Below are 27,689 nucleotides of genomic sequence, written 5' to 3'. Positions count from 1 at the left end.
AAGTAGAATGCTCCCAGAGTCCTGTGTTTTTCCCTTTATCTGCTAGTCGAGTATAAGGGGGAGATTTTGATGTCTCTCCCCAGTGTTGGGTGCCTCTGGCAATCTGAGGTGAAGGGCAGTCAGTTCCAAGCTCCTTACAAGGTTGGAAGATGTTCCTGGTACAAAAGGGCAAACCGTGCCTGTGGGAAGAATCAGAGGGAAGTAAATAGCATTTCCATGCTTTCTGTGTGGGCTTTCCCTGAAGATGGGAGTGCCAGAACTTGCAAGCTTTATAGACTGGAGACTTCCCTTGTAGTGTGTAAAGCAGAACACAGTTTCAAAAAGTAGTATTCTGGAGCATTACTGTAATGCATTTAGGGTCCCGAAATACAATATACATATTATATTTAGACCTGTTCCAACTTTACATCCTTTTAAAGCAGTGGATCTCCAGCCATACTGTCTCCATGGAGGATCTTGAGCTCTCAAGAATAGCTGTGTAGAAGCTGCTACACTACATTGTGGAACATGTCAGTAAGATGGTAAAGGCCGTTTTGAGGCATGACGTCATCTGCTTTCAGTGACCCTCTTTTTGTTCTTTTCTGAATACCTTCCCCCCCTCTGTTAACTGTCAGACTTAAAAAAATCCTTTCATCTCCTAGGATCCCAGCAGAAATTCTAATCAGAATGCAGAGTGCTTTCAGCCAGATCAAAGACCTGCAGTTCTCCTTACTTTGTCCTGTCTCGCTGAGATGCCACTATTTCTCACGTCAGGGTGTTTTTCATACTATAGAAACATTAGCATAATGGAGAGAGGTTTTGTGGTGAGGTAACTCTGCTGCTTCTCTATGTAGGTTTTATGCCAACAAAGATGTGTTTGAAAGCAATTGGGGAAGTTTTATGTTGAGATTACTCAGGAGGATTTTTAATTGCATTAAACCCATGACCCACAGAAAAAAGTATGCACACTGTCTGTAGAATGTAAATGTTTGTGCGTGCATGTACTTTGCAAATTCTTGCACAATCTACCTAGATTTTTTCATTGCCTTCCCTTGGTTGGTAATTGGTTTTTTGGAAATGAAGTTATATCTGCAGATTTCAGGATTTATTACCTGGGGTCAGTACTTGATTATAATCACAAAATGGGTTAATAGCAAACTATTAGAAGTTATTCTTAGATATGCTGTTAAATCTTTCATAGTAGCAAGTTACAGTTTTGAGGCCTGATTTCAGCCATTAAATAATTTTGGGACTACAGTGGTGTCCATTTGTGCTTATTCCTTATAATGCCAGTCCATCAGTAGTTAGTCCAACATCATATGCAAAGTAAGCTTCACCTGTACTGTCTGTATCTGCATCTCAGTTCTGTGGGTGAAGAAGTTGCAGTTTTTGATACTTCCATGCTGATCAAGTTGTATAGCGTCAGAAAATGTTCAGTTACTCTAAAATATTGCTTTTACTAAATGATTACAATGGACCAAAAAAAATTTTTTCTTTACTCCTAAAATATACTTTGGGTGGCATTCATTCCCAGTAATTTGATACTTTGTTTCTGTATATAAATCTACAGGATGTAATGAATACCACTAACCTGTTCCAGCACAAATAGGAGAAGAGATGTAGACACAATCCTACAACATATTTAATTCTTCCTTTGAGATGTCTTCATTGTCCTAAGGCTGTAGCTGATAAAGACTTCATCAGTTCATGAGGTCTTGGCTTTTGCTCCCTCCAGAGAAATATGTGGGTAAAAAAAAAAGAGAGATAAAAATAAATGAGTCAGAAATATCTGCCTATTATTCAAGTTATGCAGCAGTTCTGTTTTGAAATGATATTCAGAATTGGTGATAAAAATACACTTCGTAGCCAGAATGGTATGTTTTACCAGTTTGGACACCTGCCTCAGTTGAGCAATCCAAAATAACTTCATTTGCAAAAGATCTGGGCTGCTGTTTGACAGGTAGGGAGACACAAGGAAGGGAAGCACCAGAGAGATTTACCTCATTTGCACTTGAGTGACAGAAATACCTGTGTTTAATGCTATTGCATTAGTGTGTGATGTTGCTTCATGGGAAGAACTGTTGGTTGCTATCCAAGCTGGTGCTGTCAGGTGTAAGTGTTTTGGTCTTAGAGACCCCACCACTCTTCAGGCTTCAGCATTCAACTCATTTCTGCACAGAGGGGCACACGTGCTTACTCTCCCTGTCATCTTTCACTGTTTCTTTGTTGTCAGATTCTGAGCTATAGGAACCTTTGGAGAAAGTAACTAGCAACTGCATTTCAGAACCCAGAGCCAAATTTCAGCAAGCCTAATCCTGTAACCACATCTCATTCAAGTAGGTGTGCTCAGTCAGCATAACTGTGCTGTGAAGTGGGGGAGAACCATCAATAAAGATATAACACTGAAAAGCATTCAGAAAGATCTCTTCCTGTAACACAGGCTTTTTCAGTCATCTGCTTTTCATAGTTCATCTTTTTGTATATGCTTTCCTTTAAGCTCGGCAGAAACTGGACAAGAATTTTCTAGGCGCTGCATATAAAAGCAGAAAACGTTGGAAGACTTTCCTTCAACACTTATCTTTTCTTTTTCTCATCTTGCCAACACTAGAGGGATAAGCGTTTGGATTTAAAAAACCTTTCTATTTAAAACAAGGGAAAAAGAAGGATTCTTCTACAGACAGAATGCATATATCAACCTTAGGGGGACCCCCCCCACCCTAACCCCCCCCAGTATTTCTGGAGTAGATAGGAAGATAAAGCCAGTCAGATTCAGAAATGGAAAGAACTGAATGAGTCCACACCCCATGTAGATACATTTTACGTTTAGTATTGGGAGAAAGGCTTTCAATGCTATTCTTGCAAGAAAAGATTATTAGCAGAATTTTCATATCTTTCAACCAGCATCTTTCTTGCCATCAGCTAAAAGCATTCTATCTAGTAGATCGTATTGTAAATAGACTGAAGTACAATGTGAACAGTAAGTATTTAGATCTTGAATGTTGTATTCATTACACGTTGAAGGAGAAAAGGCAATTTTGTCTCAGAATTTGACTCCTACTCACCTTAAAGTTCAAGGTGCCATATCCAGTGGCATTCTAAAGGTTGTTTTGTAAATTTCTGCACCAGCAAAAAGCCTGTCTGGAGGCAGATCTTGCATTATATTTTAGAAATACTGAAAGTCTAGACAGAGGTTAAATTGCAGCCAAAAATGTAAAGAGTGAGCTGTTCATATGAATACAAATGACCAGGATAGAGTAAAGCCTTTTATAAGCTTCAGAATTTAAAACACAGACACATGCAGAGATTTATTCCTTTGCCAGCTTTGATGACTAATAATTGTAAAGACACACTTGAGAATTAACCCCATCTGGGTTCCCCTGAAAGGAACTTAAGGTTCCATTACAGCCCCTGAGCAGTAATGGCAGCCAGAGCCAGGCAGCAGCTCCAAACCCACGTAAACAGAAGAAAAAAGCATATAAAGTTACTGTTCCTGTTGAGTTCCCTCTCTTACAGCTTTCTTAAGTAGTGTTAAACAGTACTGCAATCTTTTCCCTTTAAGTAATGTTGAAGATGGCAACTACTAGGATAAAAACCTGAATTTTTATTAGGCTTACAACCATACCTAGAGCTGCCATGATCCCTTCTTTGGGAACTGCTGACTTTGTCGTTATTGTATCCATCAGCCTAAATCATTCCTTTATGGTGCAGCATTTATTCCTTTTTGAATCAAAATAAATACAGCAGAAAAAATAATGAACAACTACATTGTTAAGGAATAATCTTGATATGCTGTAGACCTGAGCTGTCTTATTACAGATAGGTTGATTAGAATTAGAATTATTTCAATTGTTGAATTTGATCTCAGTTTAAATCAGCAAGCAAGAAACCTTAGTTTAAGTAAAAGACTTTAATCATGTTTCATGTTTATAATTGTATTTATCTTTCTAAAGAAAGCCTATGGTTGTTTTCTGGTAACCCTTTAAACCATTTTATTTTCTTTGGAATTACTGTACTAAATTTGGAACTATTTTTTTACTGAGCGAGGAGGCAGTCTCGTGTAGGTACTTACAAGGTTGACAGGTATTTATTTGCAGGTTTCAGTTATGTATTTGATTATCTTTAAAAAAAAGAGAGAAGTGTTTACCAGAGTGCTGTTTCATTGATTGATGTGGACAACTCTCTTGAGAAGGAAACTTGAATGAAAGTATTACTTTTCTGCAAATGTACAGATTTTAATGATTATGTAAACATTAATTATATTAGATAGAAGATGGAAAGCATTTATCAGAACATGTTTTAAAACTTAGCAACTCCAGGAAATCTTGTTTTCATTTGGTGAAATTAACAGATTCTCAAGGTGTCGGGATTTTAGTATTTGTAGGTGCCAGTTTTTATTTCTCTCTTATTTAGAAGGGGTAAGCATGCATTCCTGCTGTTTTCAGTCACAAGTTACTCATTGAGCTGAACTAAACATAACATAGGAGAATAAGGAATATATTATGATTGCAGCTGTAGAAGGGGCAACAGTCATTAAAAATCCTGGTTTCAGTTGCTTAGCTAGAACTTTCTCCAGTCTGTGGTATCCTGCTGGATCAGTATGCTGTAAAATATGTTTCTTGAGGGAAAAAAGATACTTAGTGCAACTTGTTGAATTCAGGTGGGTTTTTTTGTAAGCAGTTTGTTTCAAATAGAAATTCTGTTAATTTTTTGTTAGCTTTAGCTTACTGAGTCACAGCGCTAAGTAGCACTGAATTGTGGTCTGAGCAAAACCAGGGGTAGCCATTCAAATGAAAATGTTAGGCCATTTTAACTTTATCCATCTTCACACATTATGTATAAAATAACAAAATAGGCTAAAAATGGGAAGGTATTTATCCTATACTTTGGGGAGTACAGGGTTTTGTCCTACTGCAACCAGTGTGTACTCAAAATGCTGAACAGTTTTAATGTCACAAGACAGAGGAATAAGTACAAAGTCAAAAGTCTTCCAGATCAGGCAGAAGATTTCTTAGGAAAGTCAGTGGTTGTGATTATTTTACTGTAATCAGTAGTAAAAGAGAGAGTAAAGGCAATTTATGAGGTAAGTAATGGTGCTGATTTGTTGCCATTAGTGATGGTTTTCTGTGGGGTGAATTAGGGTGTTCATGGCTTAGATGGACTGTGCAAGCAACTGTGGATGAGCTTCTGGTAAGATGAAGACAAGTATTTTATTGAAAATGGATTTTTAAGAACAGGTTGAGTATTTAGAGCTTGGACATTGTTTTGACTTTGTCAGTTTTATTCTGGAAGAATTTAATTTAGGAGCTGGAGAGGAAAGATGCACAGAAAGTAGTGTTGGCTCTCTAGTGTCCTGATGTTGGATATAGGAGTTGCATAGCCTGCTACAGCTGTTAAGTTGCAAATACATCTTGGGCTGAACATAACATGTTGTAAAGCTGATCCACTTACCTGGGTTTACTCAGGATTTTCTGTTTTGTTTTTTCTTGTTTGTGACTAAAAGTAATGCTTACAAGAAAGTAGGACTGGAGGTTGGCTAAGAATGTGAAATGATTTGAAACATTCTAGGCCATATTACACTGTAGCTTAGCATGGAAAGGGATTTGTGTTTAACTGTCGTTCTGTTGGGTTTTTTTTTCTTTACTATGTTTGAAGAAAAGTTTCTCCAGGAGACTAATATGAATGCTAGTAATACCTAAACAGGCAGTTTCATGACGCTGTTGTTTTTCTACTGTGGAAACAGTATCAGCTCTTGCAGGGTGCATGGAAGCAGAGCTGGAAACAAAGCACCTCTCTGACATACCACTGCATGAGAATTCCCGTTCTGCACCACCTTTATTGAGAAGGTTGTTGGAATGGTTGAATGATGGCAAGTCATGTGCTGGTTTTATAGTGCAGATTGATGGAGAGAAGGACAAAGGCACTAAAGTATTTTTTCCTGTGTTACCTCAGCCAACATAAGAAATATAAGGCTTGTGCATTTTCAGTGAGAACTTCCCTTCGTTTTACTGTATACAAGGAAAAATCCATATTATCTTAATTTTAAACAAATCATGATATATAAGCTTGCTGTGTTCCACAGGGCATGCAAGATGAACGCAGTCTGATCAAGCATGTAAAAAAGGCCTACACCATCTTATTGGACTTCCTAGTAGTCAAGAAAAGTGTTCTGTGCTTTGTTGGTGACAGTGAAGACATTCAACTTAGTAATATGATCCAGTAGAGTATCTGTTGTGTTGCACTCTGAGAATATCTGTGGTTTTGATGCATGTTGCTGCAGAGTATGTAGTAACAGCTAGCAGATGTGATGTGTTTCCAGAAGGTGAAAGCCTTTGGAAATGGAAAGAACATTAAGATGACCATAAGGGATGAAATAATGCACCATAGGTATAGGTCTGATGATCTTTTGTTTTATTATACACCATTATAGACAAAATGGTTACAACAAAATCAAAATTACTGTGATGGGGAGGAGAGAGACCTACTTTAGCATACATCTTTCTTTAGCTTATAAATGGTTGGGAATGTTAATTTTCAAATAGCTGGCTGTTTTTATTTACAGAAATAGATGTTTATGCTTTTGTAGGACTCAAAATGTTTGGTCAGCCATCAAGATGTTTAGGAAATTACCTGATTATATCCATCAAGCTGTAGGTTTCTTTTTGGCTCCAGTAACAAAGAAACTTGAAAAGCTAGTTTACGTTGCTTGATTCCAATGGTTCATTTTTTCTAAATATGTACATCCATCTTCAGAAATGTCCAAAAACATTAGAGTGCAGAACAAAAATTAAAATAAGCAGGTGCATTTATTCAACTTGTATGGCTGTTTATTTCTGCATATACATTCATGCCTGTGAAAAAGTGTTCTACTCCCTAAGGAAAGAGGAAGCTTTTATTACAAACAGACCCACAAAACAATGCTTTGCTGTAATTGAATAGAGGTACTGATAAGAAAACGTCATAGTTTAAAATTTTCCTGGGGTGATATCTGAGGTTATTTCTCTCTGTGTTTTCCAGAAATGGGAAATTAAGGTGCAGATTTGCGAATGTAATATGCCCAGTAGCAAAGTGAAAAAAACTGTTATTCAGGGTGCCTACTTTGGGTGGGGGTTTTTTGAGGAGGGGTTGTTTTAATGCTGGTTTAATAGCTATTTTTAAAGCTGCATGCTCCAGATAACGTATCTATACTGTCTGCTGGAATGAGGCCAGTTGCATATTCAGTGCTTCTCTGTGCCAAGCACTCTAGTCACTCTGCTCAGCTACCTGTGACTGTTCTTCTGGCAGAGTGCCTGTTACCTCTTTTTCTGTCCTTTACTTGGTAAATCTTTGGTTCCTAGGCAGAATAATCCCTTCCTTACCCTCTTCTTTTTTTTTTTTTTTGGGGGGGGGGTAGGACAGGATGAGGCTCGAGAAGCTTGGATAGAAGCCCAAGCCCCTCCTATCACTAGATGGTATCCCCTTACCTATTTCCTAAGATCCTGGCTGTCCCCTGTCCCTGAAGGAGAATGTCCCCAGGCTTTTCAGCAGCCTCCCTGTCTCCCCTTTGCTACATCAGTTTGAAAGCCTGAGGGGCTCTGTTAAATGTGGTGTTGATCATTTCAGGAATAATGCTGTGGCAGCTCTCAGCAGTTGGTTTCCATCTTCACCAGCGTGACAGATTTTGTGGGACACTGGGCTGCACATCCTTGAAAGGTGCTGGAGTTGTCCTTGCCTCCCAGCTTTAGTCTAATTAATGATCCATGCGCATGTGTGGTGTGCCAGGTCCTCAGCGGACTGAGGCAGATCCTTGGTAACTGGGGAAACTATGTGTTTTCTCTTTGGACCAGGTGAGGATTTGACCCAGGATCTAGTTCAGGAAGCATTTAAACAGCCAACGAAGAATAATTTATTGGGTTTGTTGTTAAAATGGAAAGGGGTATACAAGAGAGCAGCTGGTAGAAACTCCTGTTTTCTCAGCTGTAAGTGTAGACACAATAAACATTCCTTCTTTCTCTTGCTGAAAAATGAACGGGGATTTTGATCCCCTCCTCCACTGTAGAGCTTGTCAAGCTGAAAGCACATGGATTTAGGCAGCTGGCTTTGCAAGCAGATTTGCACCTTTATGAGTAATATCTTTTTCCAAGAATTGGTGTGGATATAAAGCTGGCTTTAATCTCTAGAGTCAACTTTATGATCATCCTCTTCAAATTGTAATTTATTTAATTCTGATCTCTCCTCTTTCACTGCTGTTTTCATTTAACAAAGGGGAAGAATACTCCTTTCTTCAGTCTGATCAGCCACTTTCTACTTCGTTCCTTTAGGGATGAGCAGAGCAGGGCTAAATCCAGCCACAAGCAAAATAGATGGCCTCTGGCAGCAGACAGCTGGGAATAAAATGGACAGCCCAACTCCCTCCCTTGCCTACACTGCCTGTGCCAAAGCTCTGACAAACCAGACTGGCTGCTGGTGCTTGTAACTGGGGTCAGGCAAGGTATAGCAGCTACTGTGACACCATGACAGAGGAGCATTCGCAGCAGGGGTGGTACACTCTGCTTTCTCTGCAAAGGGGTTTCTTTTTTGTCTTCCATGGAAGTTAGTGTCCTGCAGTGGTTGTACCTTTTCGTTGAGTTTCCCTTGTCCAGGTTAAATCATAAAGCAGCAAGTTCATCTTACGTAAGATACTATTGTGTTGTTTTGAAAGTCATCATTCTTTGGAGGAATTAAATAAAAATAGCCAGACTGAAACACATCCAGTACCTAATTGCATATAGTTGTAGTGTTTTCCCCCTCTTCTGTCTTCTCTGTTCTCCTGTGCAGTGGGTAACATAACACATATAAGCCTCCTATACTGTGAGTGCCCTGGAGAACTGGATGCTTGTAAATGTCAGTTTGGAGCCTGAATAAAAGATCCGAGTAGGGCACTGCTACAAGGCAAATGGCAGGGCATCCTGGCCTTGCACCATGCACTGATGCTCATTACCAGAAGCAGAGCCAGTAGTGGGTTATATTTATAACTAACAGTCTTGGCTGTATTCCTGTCTCAAAAGGGGAGGAACTACAAAATATCCCTTCACATTTTGAAATTCTCTGCCTGTTTTGAGTAGCACAACCTCATTTTACTGCACAGCTTGTACCTACCTAAGCAAGGGAACATTTGTCCTACAGTACATGCAGTACTTAAAGTGAGGTACCTACTGTCTCTCTCTTTAAATAACTGATCTGACAGTATGGTATTTTTCTGAAAAGAATAAAACATTCCCAAAGCTGGTAAGAGTCCACAAATTTCAAACTGCCTGGCGAAATGCTTGAGGTGGTTTTGCTATGTTTATCCTTGATTTGCTTATTGGTCCATGTGCTTGACATCATACACAATGGAATAAAGGACATTTCTGTGCCATTAGGCTTGGAAGAAGTTAGATACACTAAGAGATATGCTAAATACAAGGTAGCCTCCGAAGTACTATGATTGGCTAACTTACTGTGGTTAGGGAACACTTAAAAATATATCATGAAGGACTCGATTTTTGTTTTTCATTGCAAAAAATATTTTTCTGAGGAAAGTGCGTGGATGAAAGAACAAAAAAAAAAATCAGTAAGCTGTTGCTCATTAAGACGTGACATGAAACATAGATGGATTTATGGTGGACTGCCCAGTAGCCAAGACCTGCCTATGCACCTATGGTTTACTTTTTGGAAATGGTTGCCTTTTTGACAGCACTGTGGTTGAAACTAGAGGTGAGCATCAGGTGTTTTGTCCCCTTTGTTGCAGGTGTTATGCTTCATATGGAAACTTTACTTGTTTACCCTGAAAGCTCACCATGTAGCTCTGTCTCCCTTTTGCTCATGGGGTGTAGAAGGACAGCAACACACAAGAGCAGAAATCAGACTCTAGCAGTGAAGAATGAAGAGCGCATAGGTAGTAGGTCAAAATTAGGTTAACTTGAACTGTGGGACTATGGCAGCAAATCTGAAAAGGTGAAACCTTGTCTGTGCAAATCCAGTTTTTGAAGTCTTTGGCAGCAAATGTAAGGTTTGGCTCTTCCCTTGCTTAAGTTGGCTACTAAGATCCATTCAGTATTTGTATTCCTGCAGCACTCTCTTGCCAGTGCCTCCTTTTTGCTTAGGTTGCATGTGGTGTGAAACTGAACAACTTTGCAGAATAAACGGTTTGGCTCATATGCTTCTGTATTGCAGGCTTTGATACTCAAGCCAGAGGTATACATCGCTTGTAATCTGTGCAAGTTCAGCTGTGATCAACTGAGAAGTGTCGAGGGTTGTGTCAGTCAGTGTAATGTTAACAGTAGTTTGAAGCTAGTGTGTGATGTATTTCTGGGAGATTTTTTTGTGAAGCATAAAAAATTTGAGTAGAATAAATGGAAAATGCAGCATAGTTACAATGTGGACTCCAGCTCTCAGCGAATTAGGTCTCTGTTAAAATGATGTTAATTTTGTCTCAGGTTAAATTTAGGCTGCATATTAGGCACCGTTAAAAAGTTGCTGTTTGCAAATACTGTAATAGCAATGTCTACCTACAGTCTGAGGTTTTTGCCTGCTTTTAAAATAAGAAGTCACTATTGGCTTTTGTTGACAGTGTTTTTTAGACATACCCATAAAGTGTTCCTTTTTAATATAACATGAAAGGGGTGTACTGTCATAATTCAAGCTTAGCACTAGAAAGCAGAAACTCCTGCACTCGGGTCCTAAATCTGATTCAGTTCCCTCTGACACTGAATGAACAATTACAAAAGTTGGAATCACTGTCTAATTAGCTTGAAAAGCCTCTGATGCTACATCTCTGTCTAGCTTGGTTAATGGTTACTGGAATGCATGCTTTGCTGCGGTGTCCCTGCAATAGTTGATGGCTAAGAGATGGAAGTTTTCTAAAGCATCTGCAGTAATTTATTTATTTTTTAAAATTAAACTTCTAACTAGCTTTGAAGCAATTTATTCCCTAAAATCACATAATCTTCCAGATAGCCCTGGTTGAAGAAAGTCCATGACATAGATACTATTTGGTACCCAGAAGGTTTTAAACTTACTCTGACACACAGCTAGTGGGAGCTAGCTTTCTGCTAGAAACTGACTTTCTGGCAGTCTTTAGCAGGGGATCTCTCTCACCGCAAAGTGAACCAGCTACAAAGGTGATTTCAGCAATTACAAATTACAAGCAGGCTTTAACATTTCTTTTTCATTTTGAAAAATTAATCTAGTTGATAACTTGTGTACCAGCTTTCAGACAGGTGGAGAATTAATTGAAGTAATGACAGGCATAGCTGGGCTAGTAAAACAGTAACAATCAAATCAGTACTTTACTTACATATGCCATTTTTTACAACCTTTGTGTTAATCACTTTTCAGAGACATAAGTAAAGATTCCAGCAGAACTGACCCTTTGTTGAGCTTTAATACAGTAAGTTTTAGCCTGACACACTTCAAAATTGCTGAGATTCAAAAATCTCCTCAAAGCAAGAAATGTAGTGTGTTGTACAGTTCTTAATTTCTCTCTCTCTCTGTTTTTGTATGCCAGGATACCAGGAAGAGATATAATTAATGAAAGAGTTGGTTTAAATTAGACTTTATGTGGTTGCATGGGGACAAGGAAAGGCACTAGAGAATGTCTTATCAGAATCACTATAGCAACAGCTCACCCCATCATTCTCCGTGTTTTCCTCAGCCTATGATACTCTCTATTCAATCACTAGATTATTAATGGCATTTATATTCAAAACTAGTCATTGCAACTGTAAGCCCAGAAGTATTTTTAACAGAGAGAAATTCTAGGAGCTGTGTCCTTTACAGTCAATAGTTTGGGGAAATGTTGGGCTTTTTATTCTTGTTGTTATTATTATGACAAGACTTTTTCTTGTTAACTCTTGCCCTTTGAGTGAATTTCAGCTTTACGGTGAAAGTGGTACAGATTCTTTATGTGTACGAGAAGAAAAATCTGATTTTCCTGCCTGTCTTTTCCAAAAGGGGTGGGAGTGGTGAAGGATGTTGGCTAACAAGACACTCTGTTATCCCAGGAGAAGGAGAAAAATAGAAGCACTATATGGAAGTGTCTGTATATTTGGTTTCTGTCGTTGGGAATATATCTCTAAGCAACACAAAGTGAAGCAAATCTCCTGTGCTGTTCACCTCATCATTCTGTCTTGACCGTAAAGGAGTAAAGCCAAAAAGGGGGGTTGCTTGTTTCATAGTTTGCATTTGAAATAAAACTTCTGAGTGTTGATAAAATGGCCCAGTTTTATTTTCTGCATGAAACTGAACTGGGCACCACCACCTTTTCTCAGTAGCAGTATTTGTATCACAATGTTCTTTTCTCTACCGGTCACACTGGGGATACCCAAATGGCCAGTTTTAGCTTTAGTGAGCTAGCTGGCGACCTTCCCTTTAACCTGTCTTCTTTAAATACTATGTTTAGAACAAGGAACCATGTTGGTACTGGATTTTTAAATGTTAAGTCCTTTAGTTTCTAGCTAGACAAGGCCTGTGACCGATGTCCTTCTATGTCAGGCTGAGGCATACAGAGCACCTTCAATCAAGCTGATACAGAAGAAATCTTAACTCATGTTCTTTGGAGAAGTGAAGTTCCATTGGTGTCCTGCTGGGGACTGCATAGTTCTGGAGTATTTTGAATCTACATGGCTAAAGGAGCTTTTTAGGAAACACATTTAACAACCTGGAAGAGTTTTCCCAGGGACAAAGAGTGTACTGAGAAGCAGTATGTTGTTTGAGCCTGGGCTTTGCTTATTCAGTCTGGTTATGAACTAATCAGTATAAAAGTCGAAGGCATTCAAGGTGAGCCTGTGGGATACTTAAGTTGATGGAGTTGTCTGAAGGGTTCCTCCTCTCTGTGCTTTGCAAATGATTCTAGAGGGGCTCAAGGCTGCCTGGTGTAACCTGGTGGCAGAAGGTTGGAAGAGCTGCTCCGCTGCAGTTCTGTTATGTTCACTGCATGTTGATAAGGGACAGATAAATAAATGAGTTACTTTTCACAGCCAGGAATCCCAATAAATTCCTTCAGACTTTGCTGTAGGCTCTGGATCTGTTGCTGTTACTGTTTCTTTTGTGGTGGTTCTTATGTCTATTTATGTATAAGCAAAGCATTTCTTTTGTGCTGCTGTAATATGTTGTTTTGAAATTTGTAACATTTATCTAGGATTTTGCAACTATTTGATGATACTATTTTTTCTTTTTAATATAATAAGGCTGTTCCTTCTGTTTTATTCACAAAGGTGCCTTAAATCCATCAAAAGGAAGAAGAGCATTTAGTGATATAAGAGGTTGACAACAATGGGCAGAAATGCTTGTTGTATCAGAAATTCAGCTTGTCATTTGTTAATCAACTCTAATAACTGGCTGTCAAAGTAGCTAGGTCAGTAAAGGGTAAACAGGATCCTAGCCGCTGTATGGTTGATTGCTGTATGTGATAGTCATTGTTAGAAAGACTTTGCAAAGATGAGCTTTCTGTGCAGGATTGTGGTTTTGAGCAATGCAATAGCTACTCTGAGACTGCTGAATGGTGAATTCTGTCCCTGCAGTTGTTAGGAGAAGGTGGTTACCAGGTTGATATTCTGAGACTTCCTAAATGACTGCATAGTATGTACTTCTACCCAAAATATCTCTTCTCCCGGATCTGGTCCTTTTACCAAGCTTAAGGGTTAAGAAACAGGTAAACCTGTGACATCGGGGTGAACAGAAATGAAAGCTGAATGTGGTATAACTGGAAAGCAAGACTTGATACTAAAAATGTTCTTTCAAGTCTCCTGTTCAGCCTTGATGTTTGACTATGCTTCTGTACTGTAGTTTGTCCATATCTAAAACTTGATCATTTAGGCCTGTTTTGAGGCCGCATTCATCAGTGGTGTTAGAGCTCTGTGCAACTCCTGAACAACAGATGCTGTGCAAGAAATAATGCATTCATGTGGAGGTGGAGTGAGCCTAATTTAGAAGAATTAATTTTATGTTCAAAGCAAGCAAGAGCTAAATTAGTTTAAAATCAAAGATCAGGGAAAGTCAATAAAAATCAAAACAGAATAAGGGCTGAATGTGAGCTTTCTTCAGGGAGTCCACAAACTGCTTCTCTTCTTGTGTAAGAGTACAATTCTGTCTCAGCATTAGACTATCCTCTGTCATAGTTGTCTCGTCTATTTTTTTAAATCTGTCCTGTTACTGCTCTTGATAATTGATTTCTTATACTACGTATGCTAGTTCAGTGTTTTATTTCAACACAAAAGGGAAGTGTTCCCTCTGTTTTACTTGAGTGTAAGCAGTTAATGCATGAGGTATTTCCTATAGGACTGATACATTTATACGTGAATTTTTAAAAGGATGCATACAAAGAAGGGTGTAGGCTACGATGCAGGCAAAGAAGAGATGGAAAAATAAAGTTTTGTCCATGTTTAAAAGGAAATTTCAATCAACAAAGATTTTTTTCAGGGCTGTTGCCTTTGACACTGACACATGAGCGATGCCTCTGGGTCCATTTAAAATGCAGACAATTTTTCCCAAGGCCTGTGGCTTGAAATGACAAACAAAGGGAGAGTTTTGGGTGACGTTTCCTCAGCCTTCCAGTTTCTAAGCTAAGCCTGCCTGGAATCCATTTGGTCATTATGCACTGCAGCTTAAAAAATGTGCCTAGGAAGAAAAAACATGGCATTGCCAAGGAGCTTCACAGCCCTGTATGACTTGTGTAAAATGTGGAGGGGCTTTGGATTCATTCCATTGAGAAAGCTTATTCCTGGCTCGCAGAGACATTTCTTATGATACTTATTCATTTTAAGTCTCCTGCATTTTGTTTCAGGACTTTTTAGAATTTTAAGTGGATGAGAAGAAATCTGGCACTATCCCCTCCTGATTAAAGCAAATGAACATGCAAACCCTTATTTCTTTCTAGTTCTAAAAGAAGTAAGAGAGATCTGAAGTATAGGTGGAAGAAGTTTGTTACAGTGACTGTCACTAGGTAGGTTCCTTCCTTCCTGGACTAGATCCTACAAGGGGACTAGCAACATGTGAAATCTTTTTGGTTTTAACTCTGAGGAAAGCACAATAACACATCTAAATGATGTATATTAGAAATAATGAAAGACTGGAGATTGCTCAGTGTCCTTCTGTTGTTACTTCCTCCACATCCTTGCAATGTGGCAGAAGATGGTACAGGAGTCTCTAAAGCATACAGCATCTCTAAAACAGAGATGAACATTGTAGTACAAGAGGTTTTATTTAAGGAGTTGTTTTATGTATGGTAATGCACAATTAGCAAAGCAAAATGCAGGTGAAATTTAGAAAGTCTTGAAGGAATCTGAAGGCCTAAGAGATCATACAGTTCTGTGCACTGGGTGTGTAGATCATTACAAAATACTTTCTCATTAGGTCAGATGAAGATGGAGAAAGGAAGGGGACTCTTCTTCCTGTTTCCCAGATAGGGAAAAAAGAAAAAAATAGGGTATTATACAAGGATAGCCTCTGGCAGTACGAGGACCCTTAAGAAAGCCATAAGGTATAAAATGGGAGCTTCTGATCAGCTTAGCAAGGAGTTAGAACAGATTTGCTGAGCTGGCTTTCCCTTCATACAGCGGAGCTGTTCCTGGTAGTATATTACTTCTGTAGCACTTGCTCTTCTGTAATCCAGCAAATTTTCCTTCGTCGTCATCTTCATTTGTGACTGCCCCCAAAGCAATGAACTCCCCTCTACCAAATCTGGGTGAAAGAATACAGTCCAGCATCTTGGTGCTTCTGTTTGCTCTCAGGGTTGCTGTATTACTTCCCTTGAGAATACAAGCTATGTGAAAGCGGCACTAGAGTGCATCACCACTTGATGGCACCAAACAAGTATGAAAGACCATTTAAAATAAATAAAGAAAGAAGGGAAGCAACTCGGCTTTTCTGCACTGTGGCAGGGCACCAATAGAAGTAAGTCATGGTTGCTGTATTAGTAGGATACTCCATAAAGCACACTCAGTATCTAATAAACTTTTCCATTGTTCAGTTTCTTTAACACAGTGTGAGTACTTCAGCACTGTTGTAAATAATGAGCAACAGGGCCTTGTGCAGGAAATTAGTAAACTAAAAATGTATTCTTAGCCCAATGTGCTGACCAGTTTGTGAGCAAGAGAGAGTGTGCGCTTGCTTGGCTAAAAATGTTCTGGTTGCCTTGTGCTGAGGCTGTACACTCATGGTATCTCTTCCAAGTTATAATAATTTTGCAAGTACAAAGCAATGGTTTAATGAAAATCAAGTTTCTGGACTGCATCATTCGAACAATTTTCCAAAATAAGGGGAATTCTAGTACCGTTGCACTGTATGCTGTTAGATTGACAATGACCTTGAATGACCTTCAATTTCAGGACCTCATTGTCTTACAGATACTCCTCTTGTCCTTGTGGGGACAGATGTTCTCAGTTCAATGACTAGAAGGATGACCATATTGATTCTTCAGTAATTAATATTAAAGTGTACCAACAGGGAGCTCCCCCAATACTGTTGTGGATGCTTCTCCTTGTCTTTTCTCAACGCATTATAAGAATCTTGTGCTTCTCAGGTTTTTATTAGTTCTCAGAAAAATGAGTTTCAGCAGCAGACATCTGCAAGATAACATCCTGGTCTTTCCATTAAACACACAGCAATTGCTAGAGGCTTCCTTTATTTAATTCACTCTGAATCCTCTGTTTTCTGTAGTTTTAGATTCCTTCTGTCTTTTCATCTGTCCCTGAACATATTGCCTTGCTTAATTATATCCTGTTTTGTGTTTCATGGAGAAGGAGAAAGGAGGAAGATGTTGATGCTTGTCAAAATGACCAGCAGTCTCCTCTTTTCCCTGATTCCCTTTCAAATAAAAATGTCTGCCACAACTTTTGGTTAGTTTGTCTAGGTTAGCTGTAAAAACAGATACTCTGTTGGCTTCCCTTCTCAGCTAGTAAAATAGAGACAGAGCTCATCCCAACATTATATGGATCAGAAACAATTAAAGATTGCAGCGTACCTCCTTCCGTTTCACTTCCAATTCTCCTTCTACCACATCATGTATTAATGGAAGTGTGTAGTGTTGAGGGATCATGTACACACATATGTATTGCATTCTTGTTGACATGGAGACAGAAGAATTCTGGCACTAGTCCCGTCACTTCACTCCTAGGCAACTGTTTGGTAATTAATTATTAGAATTAACTAGAAAATTCTTTGGCTGCGAAGCTGTTTGCTTTTTATTTGCATAATACCTAGCACACTGGAGACCTGGTCCAAACATAAAGATCTTAATAGTAACATACAGTGATTATATCCGATAGGTCCTGTGGTTGTCCATACACACACACACTCAAATCAGTGCCTGCCCTACAAAGCTCATACGAAGACTTTTTTAAAAGAGTTTTTGTAACATGCCTCTGAATTTGTGCATATCAATTAAAAAAACTTATGTTGATTGAGGATCAGTGTCATCCTGTTTCTAGACCTTATTGCATCCCTGTTAGGCCTTTTACTGTCCAAGTGCAATTTGATTCTGAAACCTAGAAGCATTTCATTATTACAGTAGGCTGTAGCATTCCCAAGGTGCAGGAGTTATTGGAGTGCTCCCTCTGTGGTGTACTCAAGAGAATAAATACTGCTCTGCAAAAAGGTGAATATTCAAACCCATTAAAACCTTTGGTTTGTTTTTGGTTTTTTTTTTTTAAAATGTTTGCTTCCCTCCTGTGTAACTAATTAGTAGGAAGGATGCCAAAGATTGTATCAAAAGAAAGGCCTAAGTCTTTGAGAGCATCAGTGTCATCTTCTTATAAGACAAGTCAGTTGTTTTCCACTTGTGAAACAATATTAACCATTTAATGAAGTGATTTTAAAAGATGCTGGCAGCTTTATTGCTGGGTGCTGCTGTTGCACTCTGCCCCAACTTTAATGGCTGGTGAAACAATCTGTAGCAATTAGATAATTGTTTCATCAAAATATGATTAAATCTAAATGCCTGTAATTGATGCTTTCTGTAAGCTTTATTGAAACAGGACTTAATGAAAGCAAATACACGTTCTTGCTGTTCCCAATATTTGAACTCCAGAGGGAAGAAAATGGAAAGCAATTGGAGCAACAAAATGGATGTTTGTAATTTAATATTCAAAGCATGTTTTTCTTTTTCTGTTAAATTCTAATTTAATGGGGAGATTTCATCTGCCACTTACAAAACTGTATATTTAGACTTTGTGTAGTTGTTTAGTTCTGCTTTTGGCATGGATGTCTTCTGCATTCTGAAGGCTCTCTAGGCTGCAGTACTTTTCCAGGTTTGGTCATCTGTGTAGCCCTCAGCTGTGGGATGCAATACGCAGAGATTCAGTGAGGAGGAAAGAGGGTTGGTGGCCACATTAATCTGATAAATGTTCTGGAAAGCATGCTCACTCAGATGGAAGAGCCAACCCTGCCTCTAAATGGTGCTGCAGCTTGGCTTGAGGCTGCAAGCGTCTGCACATGAGCCCAGCTCAGTCATCGGCGTTTTCTACAGGAAGTGGCAGTCACTCCTGTGCTGGGGGCTGAGCCCATTTTTCATACATACAATTTGAACTGAGAAAGGTTGCGTGCATCTATTCACCCTGGGCTGTGAAATTCAGCCCAGGACTAAGGCAGCAGCTCCTACCACTGGACTCAATTGGGTTTTTAGTCTTTGCCAAAGGGAAAGTCCCCTATCCTTTCTGTCACCACTTCTCCAAATACAGAGCAAAGTGTATATACCTGAATAACGATGAAATAAAAGAGCCTGAACTTAAAAGTATTTAATTTTACGAATTGATAGAGCACTGGAGTAGGTTGCCTGGGAAGACTGCTGAAGCCATGGCACAAGGTGTCTCAGAACAGGTTAGAGAAACATCTGTTTGGAAAAAGGCAGCTGGTGCGGGGTGGGGGGGCACAGGAGGGCTGTCCAGCAGTTTCCCCTTGCATGAGGCATGCCTCACTGATAAAGCATTTCTAAAGCAAATGAAGCCTGCAGCAGACCAGGGATGGCCTGCGCTGAGGCACAGTGAGTTCTTAAGTGGTTGAAGTTAGACATGAATTAGAGAGGGTGGAAGACACCAGATAACACAAGCCTCAAAGGTTCAGACCCAGCTGAATTTTGGTGTAACTTTGATACTTGCTGATTTCATTGGTCATGGACTGGTGTTGCTCTTTGACTAGATCAGAAGGACAAGGTTAAAAATTAGTACTATAGTGTTTATAGCAATCTCAGTTCGCCTGCATAAATATACCAAGCTATTATTTTATGGTGTTCATCTTTTCAGGGGAAAACCAGTAGGCTTTCTGGAAAGTGAGATGTTTAAAATATTATGCATTTGTGAAAAGGTCAGATTCCCCCTTCGTACACACTATTAAAGTGTATCAAAACTTGTTTCTCTTACTTGAAAGGGCTAGCTGGAGCTCTTTGAAGAGCAATGGTTTACTGCAAAGTCAAATACAGACAGATTTATATTTAAGATCATTGTAGCGTTCGCCACATATCAAGGTGCCGCGATTAGATCACTGGTCGGCCCGGACCAGGGAAAGAGACAGATAACACACACAGTATGAGCGCCAACTTCCGCCTTTTATTGCGCAGTTAATTCCTTTTATACTAACAAGGGTAGGCGGGATTACAGACACATCATAAGGCTGCAACTAACCCTCTAACTTTCCGTGACATCGCAAGATCTTCCGAACACCGAAGCCTACAGATCATGGAAGACGAGGGTTCTGAAACTCATAGTTTGTTAATTACAGAATTTGTTTCTGTGATAACCAAGAGTCGTATTGTCATTTGGACCATTTATCATCCTTTAGGTTTCGGCATAGTCCAAATTGTTGGTACTTGAGAGACTGGACCATCCACAGCTGGATCAGACAGTGCTTAAAATATGGTGCACAAGACAAAGCCTTATACACGTTAAAAAACAAGGTAAGTTTTTACAGTGAAAAGCCACGAATATATTTGGTCAGCTTTTTGAGGTAAGTGTGGCTTACCTGGAATTCCTGTTGCAGCCAGGTCCTGTAGACTGTGGTTTTAAGTTCAGATATTTCTTTGTCAAAACAAAAATTAATGTTGCACTTGAATTTTAAGTAAAGCTCTTTACAGCTTTAATTTCCTCTTCTTTCCCAGGAAGCTTTTTGTTTTTAAACGGTATTGGTGTCCAAAACATGCTAGATGCAGGAGAGGCATAAAAACTTGATAGGCAATGCCCCTCCTGGTCCCGAAGGCTCAGATAAAACACCAACACAAATCCAGTCCATCAAAAGTTAGAAAGCCTACATCACACGAGCCATGCTAATCTCCTTGTGTTGCTTGACTAACTGTCACATTGCAGCAGTGTGCAATGCTATGGTTCTGATCTTTCTGATACCTGCAGCGCTGTGCTTGGGAAGATTTGAACAGCAGATTTTCACACTGATGGATTTTTTTTTTCTTCTTCTTCTCTTCAGGTTCAGTATGGAATTTTCCCAGATAATTTTACATTCAATATTTTGTTGGATTGTTTTATAAAGCAGAAGAAATACGAAGGTAAGAAAATATGTACCAATTATTTATCCCTCGTTGCATGTTCTTATATCTGCAGAGCCTTTCTTTGAACTAAAAACTTTGAGCTGTATTTTCTCTGAAGTCACCTTAAAAACATGTCTTCTCCTTCCTTTAAACTACTTCTTTGCATGTTTATATCTCATTTCTGTTGGGTTTTTATTCATTATATAATTTTGAAACGTGCAGTTCACAGCTTCTACTGTCATTAATCCCATTCTAAATGTTAACCAACTTGTCCAGTTTTTACAAGTCTGAGTTACATGCTGACAACATCGTAGGAGTTATTAGTGACAATTTGAGTGTTATAAGAATCGAAATGCATGTTGGTAGAGTTCATCTTACCTACATTTAGCTATTCAAAAAGCTACATGTCTAAACTGTTTGTCTAGATTTTCTGTCACTGGAGAGAGCCAGCATGCTGAATTGCCATGTTGAGGTGCCTGTCTTTCACAATTGATTGTTTAAGTGTTGACATTAATAATCATGTCATGTTTGATTACAGATATTTAAGATTTTCATTTCCCTGCCGGTTTTCTGGTACTGTAGACTTACAGTGAGCTTTTCTTTGGATCAACCTCTTGTAAAACAAATAACTGAAAGGGACAGTACAATTGCAGGACTTGTATATAGCTTTTATCACAAAGGTTTTGCGAAATGACAAATTAATACATATATTTATTTTATTTTGATAGCCCCCTTATCTGTGAATTCCCCCTTATTCCATTCATATCTCTTTTCTGTGACAGGCTCAAGGCCTTTTGTTTAATAAAATGTCCTTCCTGACAGGGAGTGTCACTGGAACTCCCTCTGGAGCTCCTCCAGAGCACTGTTTGCTGAATACAGTGAGTGCAGTGGGTGACCTGTGACAACATTTCTGCTCCGTTGTACTGTCCTATCACCTTAAGGGCAGTGAATTTAAGTCAGTCTTCTCTTGTTTGTAATCTAAACACAAGAACAAAGTCGTCATTTTTAGAGATTTTTTTAAAAAATGTTGATGATTGAAGGGCTGAGCAAAGAAGAGCCAATTGAAGAGTGTAGAGCTGAGTTTGGAAAGCTCCTTTGCTGTGGTCTCATGCTATTTAACCCATTCTTCCCTCTTGCAGTGTGTTTGAATAACCCAAGTGAGTAAGACAAATTCTATACTACTAGTCATAATAAATCTTTAACTTTCCCACTAGCTACTTCAAAACATATTACAGCAGTAAAGCATCAGTGAACGTGAGTGGGTGCGAAAGGGAACTGTTGAAATCTGCACTTGCTGATTACGTATTGTTTTCCTCCTTAGATGCTATGTCAGTAGTAACAGAGATCATGCTGCAAGAAAGTTTTGATGACTTCTCAACACAGCTTCTTTCTCTCTATGTTTCATACCAGTACTTGGCAACCAAGTCTGAATATACGGTAAGCTGACCACACTCAAAATGATACACAAAGCCTCCGTTTCTAAGTGTCATGATGCAGTCAGTTGGGCATTCAGTCTTGAATATATTCTATTTCCCCTAAGTTTACCTGGAAAAAAGAAATACTCTTTTTTTTTTTTTTCATTATTATTACAACTGCAGAAGAAAGAAAAAAGAGGCAACAAAATACGAAAGCCATCAAATAACTTGTCACCTCTTTTACTCCTTTGTCTGAAAGGGAAGGTGTGTTGGGATTTTCAGATGTAATGCGTGCCCATTGTAAGGTTATGAAATGACATTTCAGTTCAGTTCAGGGAGGGGTCTATCAGTTAACACATAAAACCTGTGTCACCTATTGTATAGGACCCTGTTAAGGTGAGTATTCCTCACCATTAGAGCTTGGTAATGATGATGTTGCAGAATTATAAAGCATTTTCACTAGGATTTTTACTATCCCATTTGGCTTTGGGTGTATTGTTTCTAGTATGTATTTGTTTTAAAACTAAATTTTTTACATTTCTCCTGTCTCCAAGGATTAGGGGTTTCTTATTCACGTCTTGCTTGCTTAAGGCCAACAGGATAGTTCAGGCTCTTGGAAGAGGCATTATTCTACCTTTGCAGAAGGGTCTCAGTTAGGTATCAGCAAAGGGCCCTGCCATGTCCATCACTTCAGGCAGCTGCTTTTCATGTAGTTTGGCACAAGCCTTCAATAGCATGTTATCCATAAGGAAAATGCTTGAGGCCTCCATTTGTCTTACATGAAGCATCTTCCAAAATGCATATTACAGGTGCCTTAAGGTTTTACTCAATTGGATTGTAATTTCAGTTTTCACTGTAGAAAACAGATGTGCATTTGCCCTGTTCTGTATTATTCTTCATTCCCCAGGAGTCAAGTATGCTTGATCACTTGTATACGAAAAGCAGAGGGACCAAAATATGATTTTCCCTTTGTGTTTGTCCACGTTTGTGTATCCTCAGTGCAAAGACAAGCACTTGTCAGTATGTGTAGCATTTTCATGAAAGCTGAATATGCAAGCAAGGGTGGTATGGTCATATGACATACCTAAGCGCAAGTGTATTTATATAGCTGTAACTTATTTAATATGCATTTTGAAATAACCCCATCCAAAGACAGCAGTAAGCCATATTTTTGTATGTATACACCATACAGAGTACCGCTGAACACCTCATAATGCTCAGTACCAATTTTCTGTGTTTGATTTAAGAAGTGGGGATAGACAGAGTTATGAGATCTGCTCAGCTGCTCCTAAAAATCCCATTCCCTTTTCCCAAGGTGTGAGACAGGTCAGCCAGTGTCCTGTTGCAGACAGGCCCTTGACCATAGCTTAGGGTCCAGCAGCCTGATGAAATGTTTTTTAACTTTGAGAGCTGAATCTTGGGCAATCTAACTGTGTTAGTCCTTACTGTGTGTAGCATTGGTGATAGAAAGCTTCCATTTTTCTGCTGTTGTAAACACCACTGAAAGCCTAAGTGGTCTTGGCTCTCCCCAGAAAGTTTCCTACTTGACTGCTGCAGACAATCAGTATAATTGATACCTTCCACTGCAAAGGTGTTAACTTTAAGTTCTTGCAGTTCCTCCAGCTCTTGGAGCCAAATGGGCTAGCTCCCAAAGAACCTAGACCACTAAAAGCCCTGTTTTTTCTGGTTACATTTGATTTTCCTGTAACATTCAGCTGGAGTGCTGAATTCAGCACAAAACAGCCCTGTCTCCTTGTATCCCTTTTCTGGGTCAGGCAAATACCTTGCCTGGCTGTCAGGTGACAGTATTTTGTGTCAGACAATAACATGCAAATTCTTGTAGCACCTGAATGGAGACACAAAAAAATGCCATACCTTGAAAAGACATCTCTAAATAATGCATTAAACCAGAAGGTAGAACCTTTGTGCTTTTTAAGACTCAGTGTACCTCAGGGAATTTTTCAGAAAGCTTCTTCCTTTCTCCAGGGGTGGCTTTTTTCAGGTCATAAGGTAATAAACAAGACACTGAAGTACCGTGCCACAAACCCCATGTGTTACAGTCAGAATTCCTCCAATCTGTTACCTTTTATAGCTTCCTTTTCCTCATTTTCTTAGCAATGGGAGTTGTTCACCTCCTTTCACTTGCAGTAAAGAGACATTTATCATTGATGTTTGTGCTTCTCTGGTCTTGAAAAATTACTGTACTATCCCATAGCAAAATAAAATTTACAGTACTCTTGTGGTTTTAATGTACTTACTGATTGGGTGCCCTTCTTTAGCCATCACTGGTGGTCTCGCTCAGACATCTGGTACTTCTCTCTAGCTGGAGAGATAGCTGTACTTTTAATCCTCGGGCATACAGTGGTCTTGGTGAGTTGCATATGTTCTTTTCACAGTGCAGATTTTGGACACAGAGCAACGCATTAGCAGCATATTCTTCTCTCAGCATTTTCCTATTCCAGTGAGGGATAGTGGAGCATGTATCTTACCACATACTTAAAAGAAGGCTGCTCTAGTACAGATGCCGTGTAATTCTTTTCTTCAGCAATGTTAGCCTGAAGCATGTGGTAGGACATACAGGGCAGAGACAGAGCCAGTGTAAATCAGTGCAACCCTCTGTCCTGAAGGAGGTGCACTGATTGACTTCCATGGAAAATCTCAACCACTCACATTTTACCGTCTTCTGGAAAGAGAGGTGTTCCTCAGTATAATGTGTACTATTCCTCAGGATATACATACTGTAACTCTGAACACTAGACATGTTTAATGATTCTTTACTTTATTGCCAAGACATCTGATGAAAGCCACGTGTGCTGTCTTTGGCTGCTGCCGTTTTATGTTTGTGTTTGTCAAGGAACGCTTACTTAGTTTACATTATTTGCAGTGGGAAGAGGAGAGAAATCTTGGAGCATCGCTAGTGCTTACAGGTCTAAAGCAAACAAACACTGTGGGTTTTAGCTCCCAGCTGTATGGCTATGCATTCCTTGGTAAGTTTTACCTCCCTTTCAGTCATCTTTTCTCTCTTGTCTTCAGTGGCTGAATTAAATTGGCATCTTTGCTTTATTAAAATGTAATCAAGGAGAAGGCTAAGAAAAAAAAAGGCAAAAATAGCAGAAGGAACAATTTCAGAGTTAAGACCAAACCTGTTTTGTAAGCCTGGAGGGTAGTACTGATTTGAATGGTATGCCCTTTATCAGACAGCTTCAGAACCTCTTTTAGGGCTCCCTGCAGGTTCAGATTGGCAGCTGAAAGAAAGAAGATGTTCTTAAAGAACAGTAGAGTTGGTTTGTTTGTGGACCAACAAATGTAAAAAAAAAAAAAAAAAGTACCGAGTTCCTTCAGACAAATTTAAGGTTGTGGATAATAGACTCTTTTTCTAGTTAGTGAGCTTCTTAAAATAATCCTTAAACCTCAAGAAGTTTGGAGAACATAGCCTGAAAAACACTATGTTTAGAACATTTACTACTCACTGTAAAGGTAATGTCTCTGTTGTGAACAATGGATAGCAGTGCCTTTATCCTGTATCTGTTAAGGAGTCTTCACTGCTAATGATATGCTACATTATTAAAGACCAGTTAGATCAGAGTATATCCAGAATTGGAGGGAAGGGGAAGGGGGAATTAGGTAAGTAATTCTTGAATTTCCTCTAACCTTTAGAGGAATATAGTGCAAATAGGTTTTGTCCTTCTCTACAGTACGATTATTTACTTGAAAGTAATTATTTAATTTAAAATTTATGATTATGTAGTTGTTCCATTACTGCATTGTATTTTTATTCTAGAATTTATTGAGGGTAATAAAAAGTGGACTTGTTCTTAAAATGTGGCTTCAAAATACGATGTGTAGTGGCAGAGTTAGGATGCTGATTTGGATTTATCATGACTGTAAGACAAAAAACTAATTTTCAGTCAAAAAGGGGGGTAAATGTGAAAATTAATTTGAAAGCAGGATTCTCCATAGAGCTATGGTTTGCTGTTCAGTGGAGATACTGATACAAATAGGGACTTTGCCATCCAGCTGGCATTCAGTTTGGAGTGTTTTTTGTGTCATATAGATTGGTTGAGTAGTGGCTGTATTTCAAAAATGCACTTCACTGTTGTCTGTGAGCAGTAGTGCTTGTTCCATGACATTGACATTCAGTAGATCAAAAGCTATTTACTGTTATGTCACGTATTCCACAGTCTTGCCAACACTAATAGAACCGACCTCTGAGAGAGTGAAAGATGTCTACCGGCACAGAGTGGCCTCAAGCACCTCAGCTATTTTAATTTAGCCATAGTCCATGAGCTTTGTCTGTGCACTTATTACCTTGCCTTTCCTAAACTGTTCTCTTCCATGTAAAGAAGAGTAAGGTGTGTTTCAAAGTTTTGTGTCATTATAGCCAGAGTGCAAATTAGATTGAGAGCTTGGATACAACTCTTGTACGCTACACTGAAGTGGTGTTATTTGTTACATTGACAATGACAAAATCAAAACCTTAGAGTGACAATCACAGTAAATTAGTACTCAGAAACTGCAACATGATGTACATTTCCTCTGTTATGCTGGAGTTTCATGTTCAGTGATGCTGTGCATCAAAGGTCCTGCTACAGTCAGTGAAGAGCTTGTTGCACAGAATGTCCTAAATCAAGAAGAAAATTTTCATTTTGGCAGGTCTCCCATATTTCCTCTCAGGAAGCTCCAGCAGAAATAGGGGTACTAAGCTGTATGGTTAGCCAGAGAGTGTACTGTAAATACTGTACAGTCTGGCCATGACACTTGTGTGAGTAGACCATAAAGGCCACAGAAGTGAGTCCAGAGCCTCAGATTTAGTGCATGCATGCTGCACAGTCAGTCCCTGAAGGCTAAGGAGACATTTGTCTGAGATCTCTAGACATCCTCCTCAGAGCTGCTGTTATAACTGCCAGACAGCGAGAAAACCTGACCACTTTTCCTCTTTTCAATCTGGACAAAATTTCTAGGTGAGGGGAGAGGGTACATGTAATAGCCGTGAAGTTGGGCAAAAAGAAGGCACCTTAATAAAATAAGGTAATAGCAGTTCTGTCAGAGTAGCTTTGTAGAAGAGTGTGTTGTCTTTACTACAAAAGCCAAGACACTTGCTGTCACTTCTAAAAAACCGAGCCAATCCATAAGGATTCCGTTAAGACTCAAGTGCTGGAGTACTAATGCTAAAGTATTTTTTTATCACAGGGAAAGTGGAGCTGAATAAAGGGCTAAGAGCTGTATACAATCTAATGCCACTGATGTGGACACCTGGATACTTGAATAGAGCCTTGCAAGTAATGGAGAATGTGGCTTCATTTTCAGGGGACAGCAAAATCTGCAAGGAAGCTGTAAGTATGAAGGCTATAACCTGATGAACAGAGGGAATTTCATACAAGCCAAATTCCAGTAAAACCAGTGAATTCTGTGCCTTGCTAATGAGAAGAGGCTCAGCAATATTTCACAGGTCCTTAGAAGACAGGAGAAGTAGTAAAGTTTAGAACAGAACCACTGTTGATAACCACTGTTGTTCAGTTGATAAGCCAGTGATCCTATCTACTGGCATGTCCTTAGGAATGAGTGTCTGTTATTGCCACAAATCATTTAAGCATGTTTTCTAAGCCTTCCCCTCCCTATAGAGACACCTGGGTCTCTGTCACAGGAAGCACATGTCTGTGGGGATGGGAAGACACCTTTGTTTCCCAAGCTTTTGAACTCAGAGACATGACTTCATAGCTGTGAGGATGAAACATCAAATCTTGTTCCTCTCCTGGCTAATTCCATGTATTCTGTGCCCTCTGAGATGATGTCCTGAGGGATATTGGTCCAAAAACGGTACAGAGTGATTT

General features: G+C 39.2%; 1 protein-coding gene across 3 annotated transcripts in view; it reads left to right on the top strand.

The window, feature by feature from the left end:
* Positions 1 to 27,689, top strand: part of MRPS27 (mitochondrial ribosomal protein S27) — a 54,737-nt gene that overhangs the window by 12,438 nt on the left and 14,610 nt on the right. For 2 of the 3 annotated variants that reach the window (XM_010582789.1, XM_010582790.1), the window contains 5 exons: positions 19,747 to 19,861; positions 20,383 to 20,461; positions 21,765 to 21,880; positions 24,743 to 24,845; positions 27,049 to 27,191. In XM_010582789.1, the coding sequence (XP_010581091.1) occupies positions 19,747 to 19,861; positions 20,383 to 20,461; positions 21,765 to 21,880; positions 24,743 to 24,845; positions 27,049 to 27,191 (556 nt within the window). The remainder of the gene's footprint in view (positions 1 to 19,746; positions 19,862 to 20,382; positions 20,462 to 21,764; positions 21,881 to 24,742; positions 24,846 to 27,048; positions 27,192 to 27,689) is intronic. The other variant, XM_010582791.1, reaches the window with a different exon arrangement.

Source organism: Haliaeetus leucocephalus, unplaced genomic scaffold (assembly GCF_000737465.1).
Source record: "Haliaeetus leucocephalus isolate CR32 unplaced genomic scaffold, Haliaeetus_leucocephalus-4.0 Scaffold849, whole genome shotgun sequence".
NCBI lineage: Eukaryota > Metazoa > Chordata > Aves > Accipitriformes > Accipitridae > Haliaeetus > Haliaeetus leucocephalus.
This window is presented reverse-complemented; position numbering and strand designations above follow the sequence as displayed.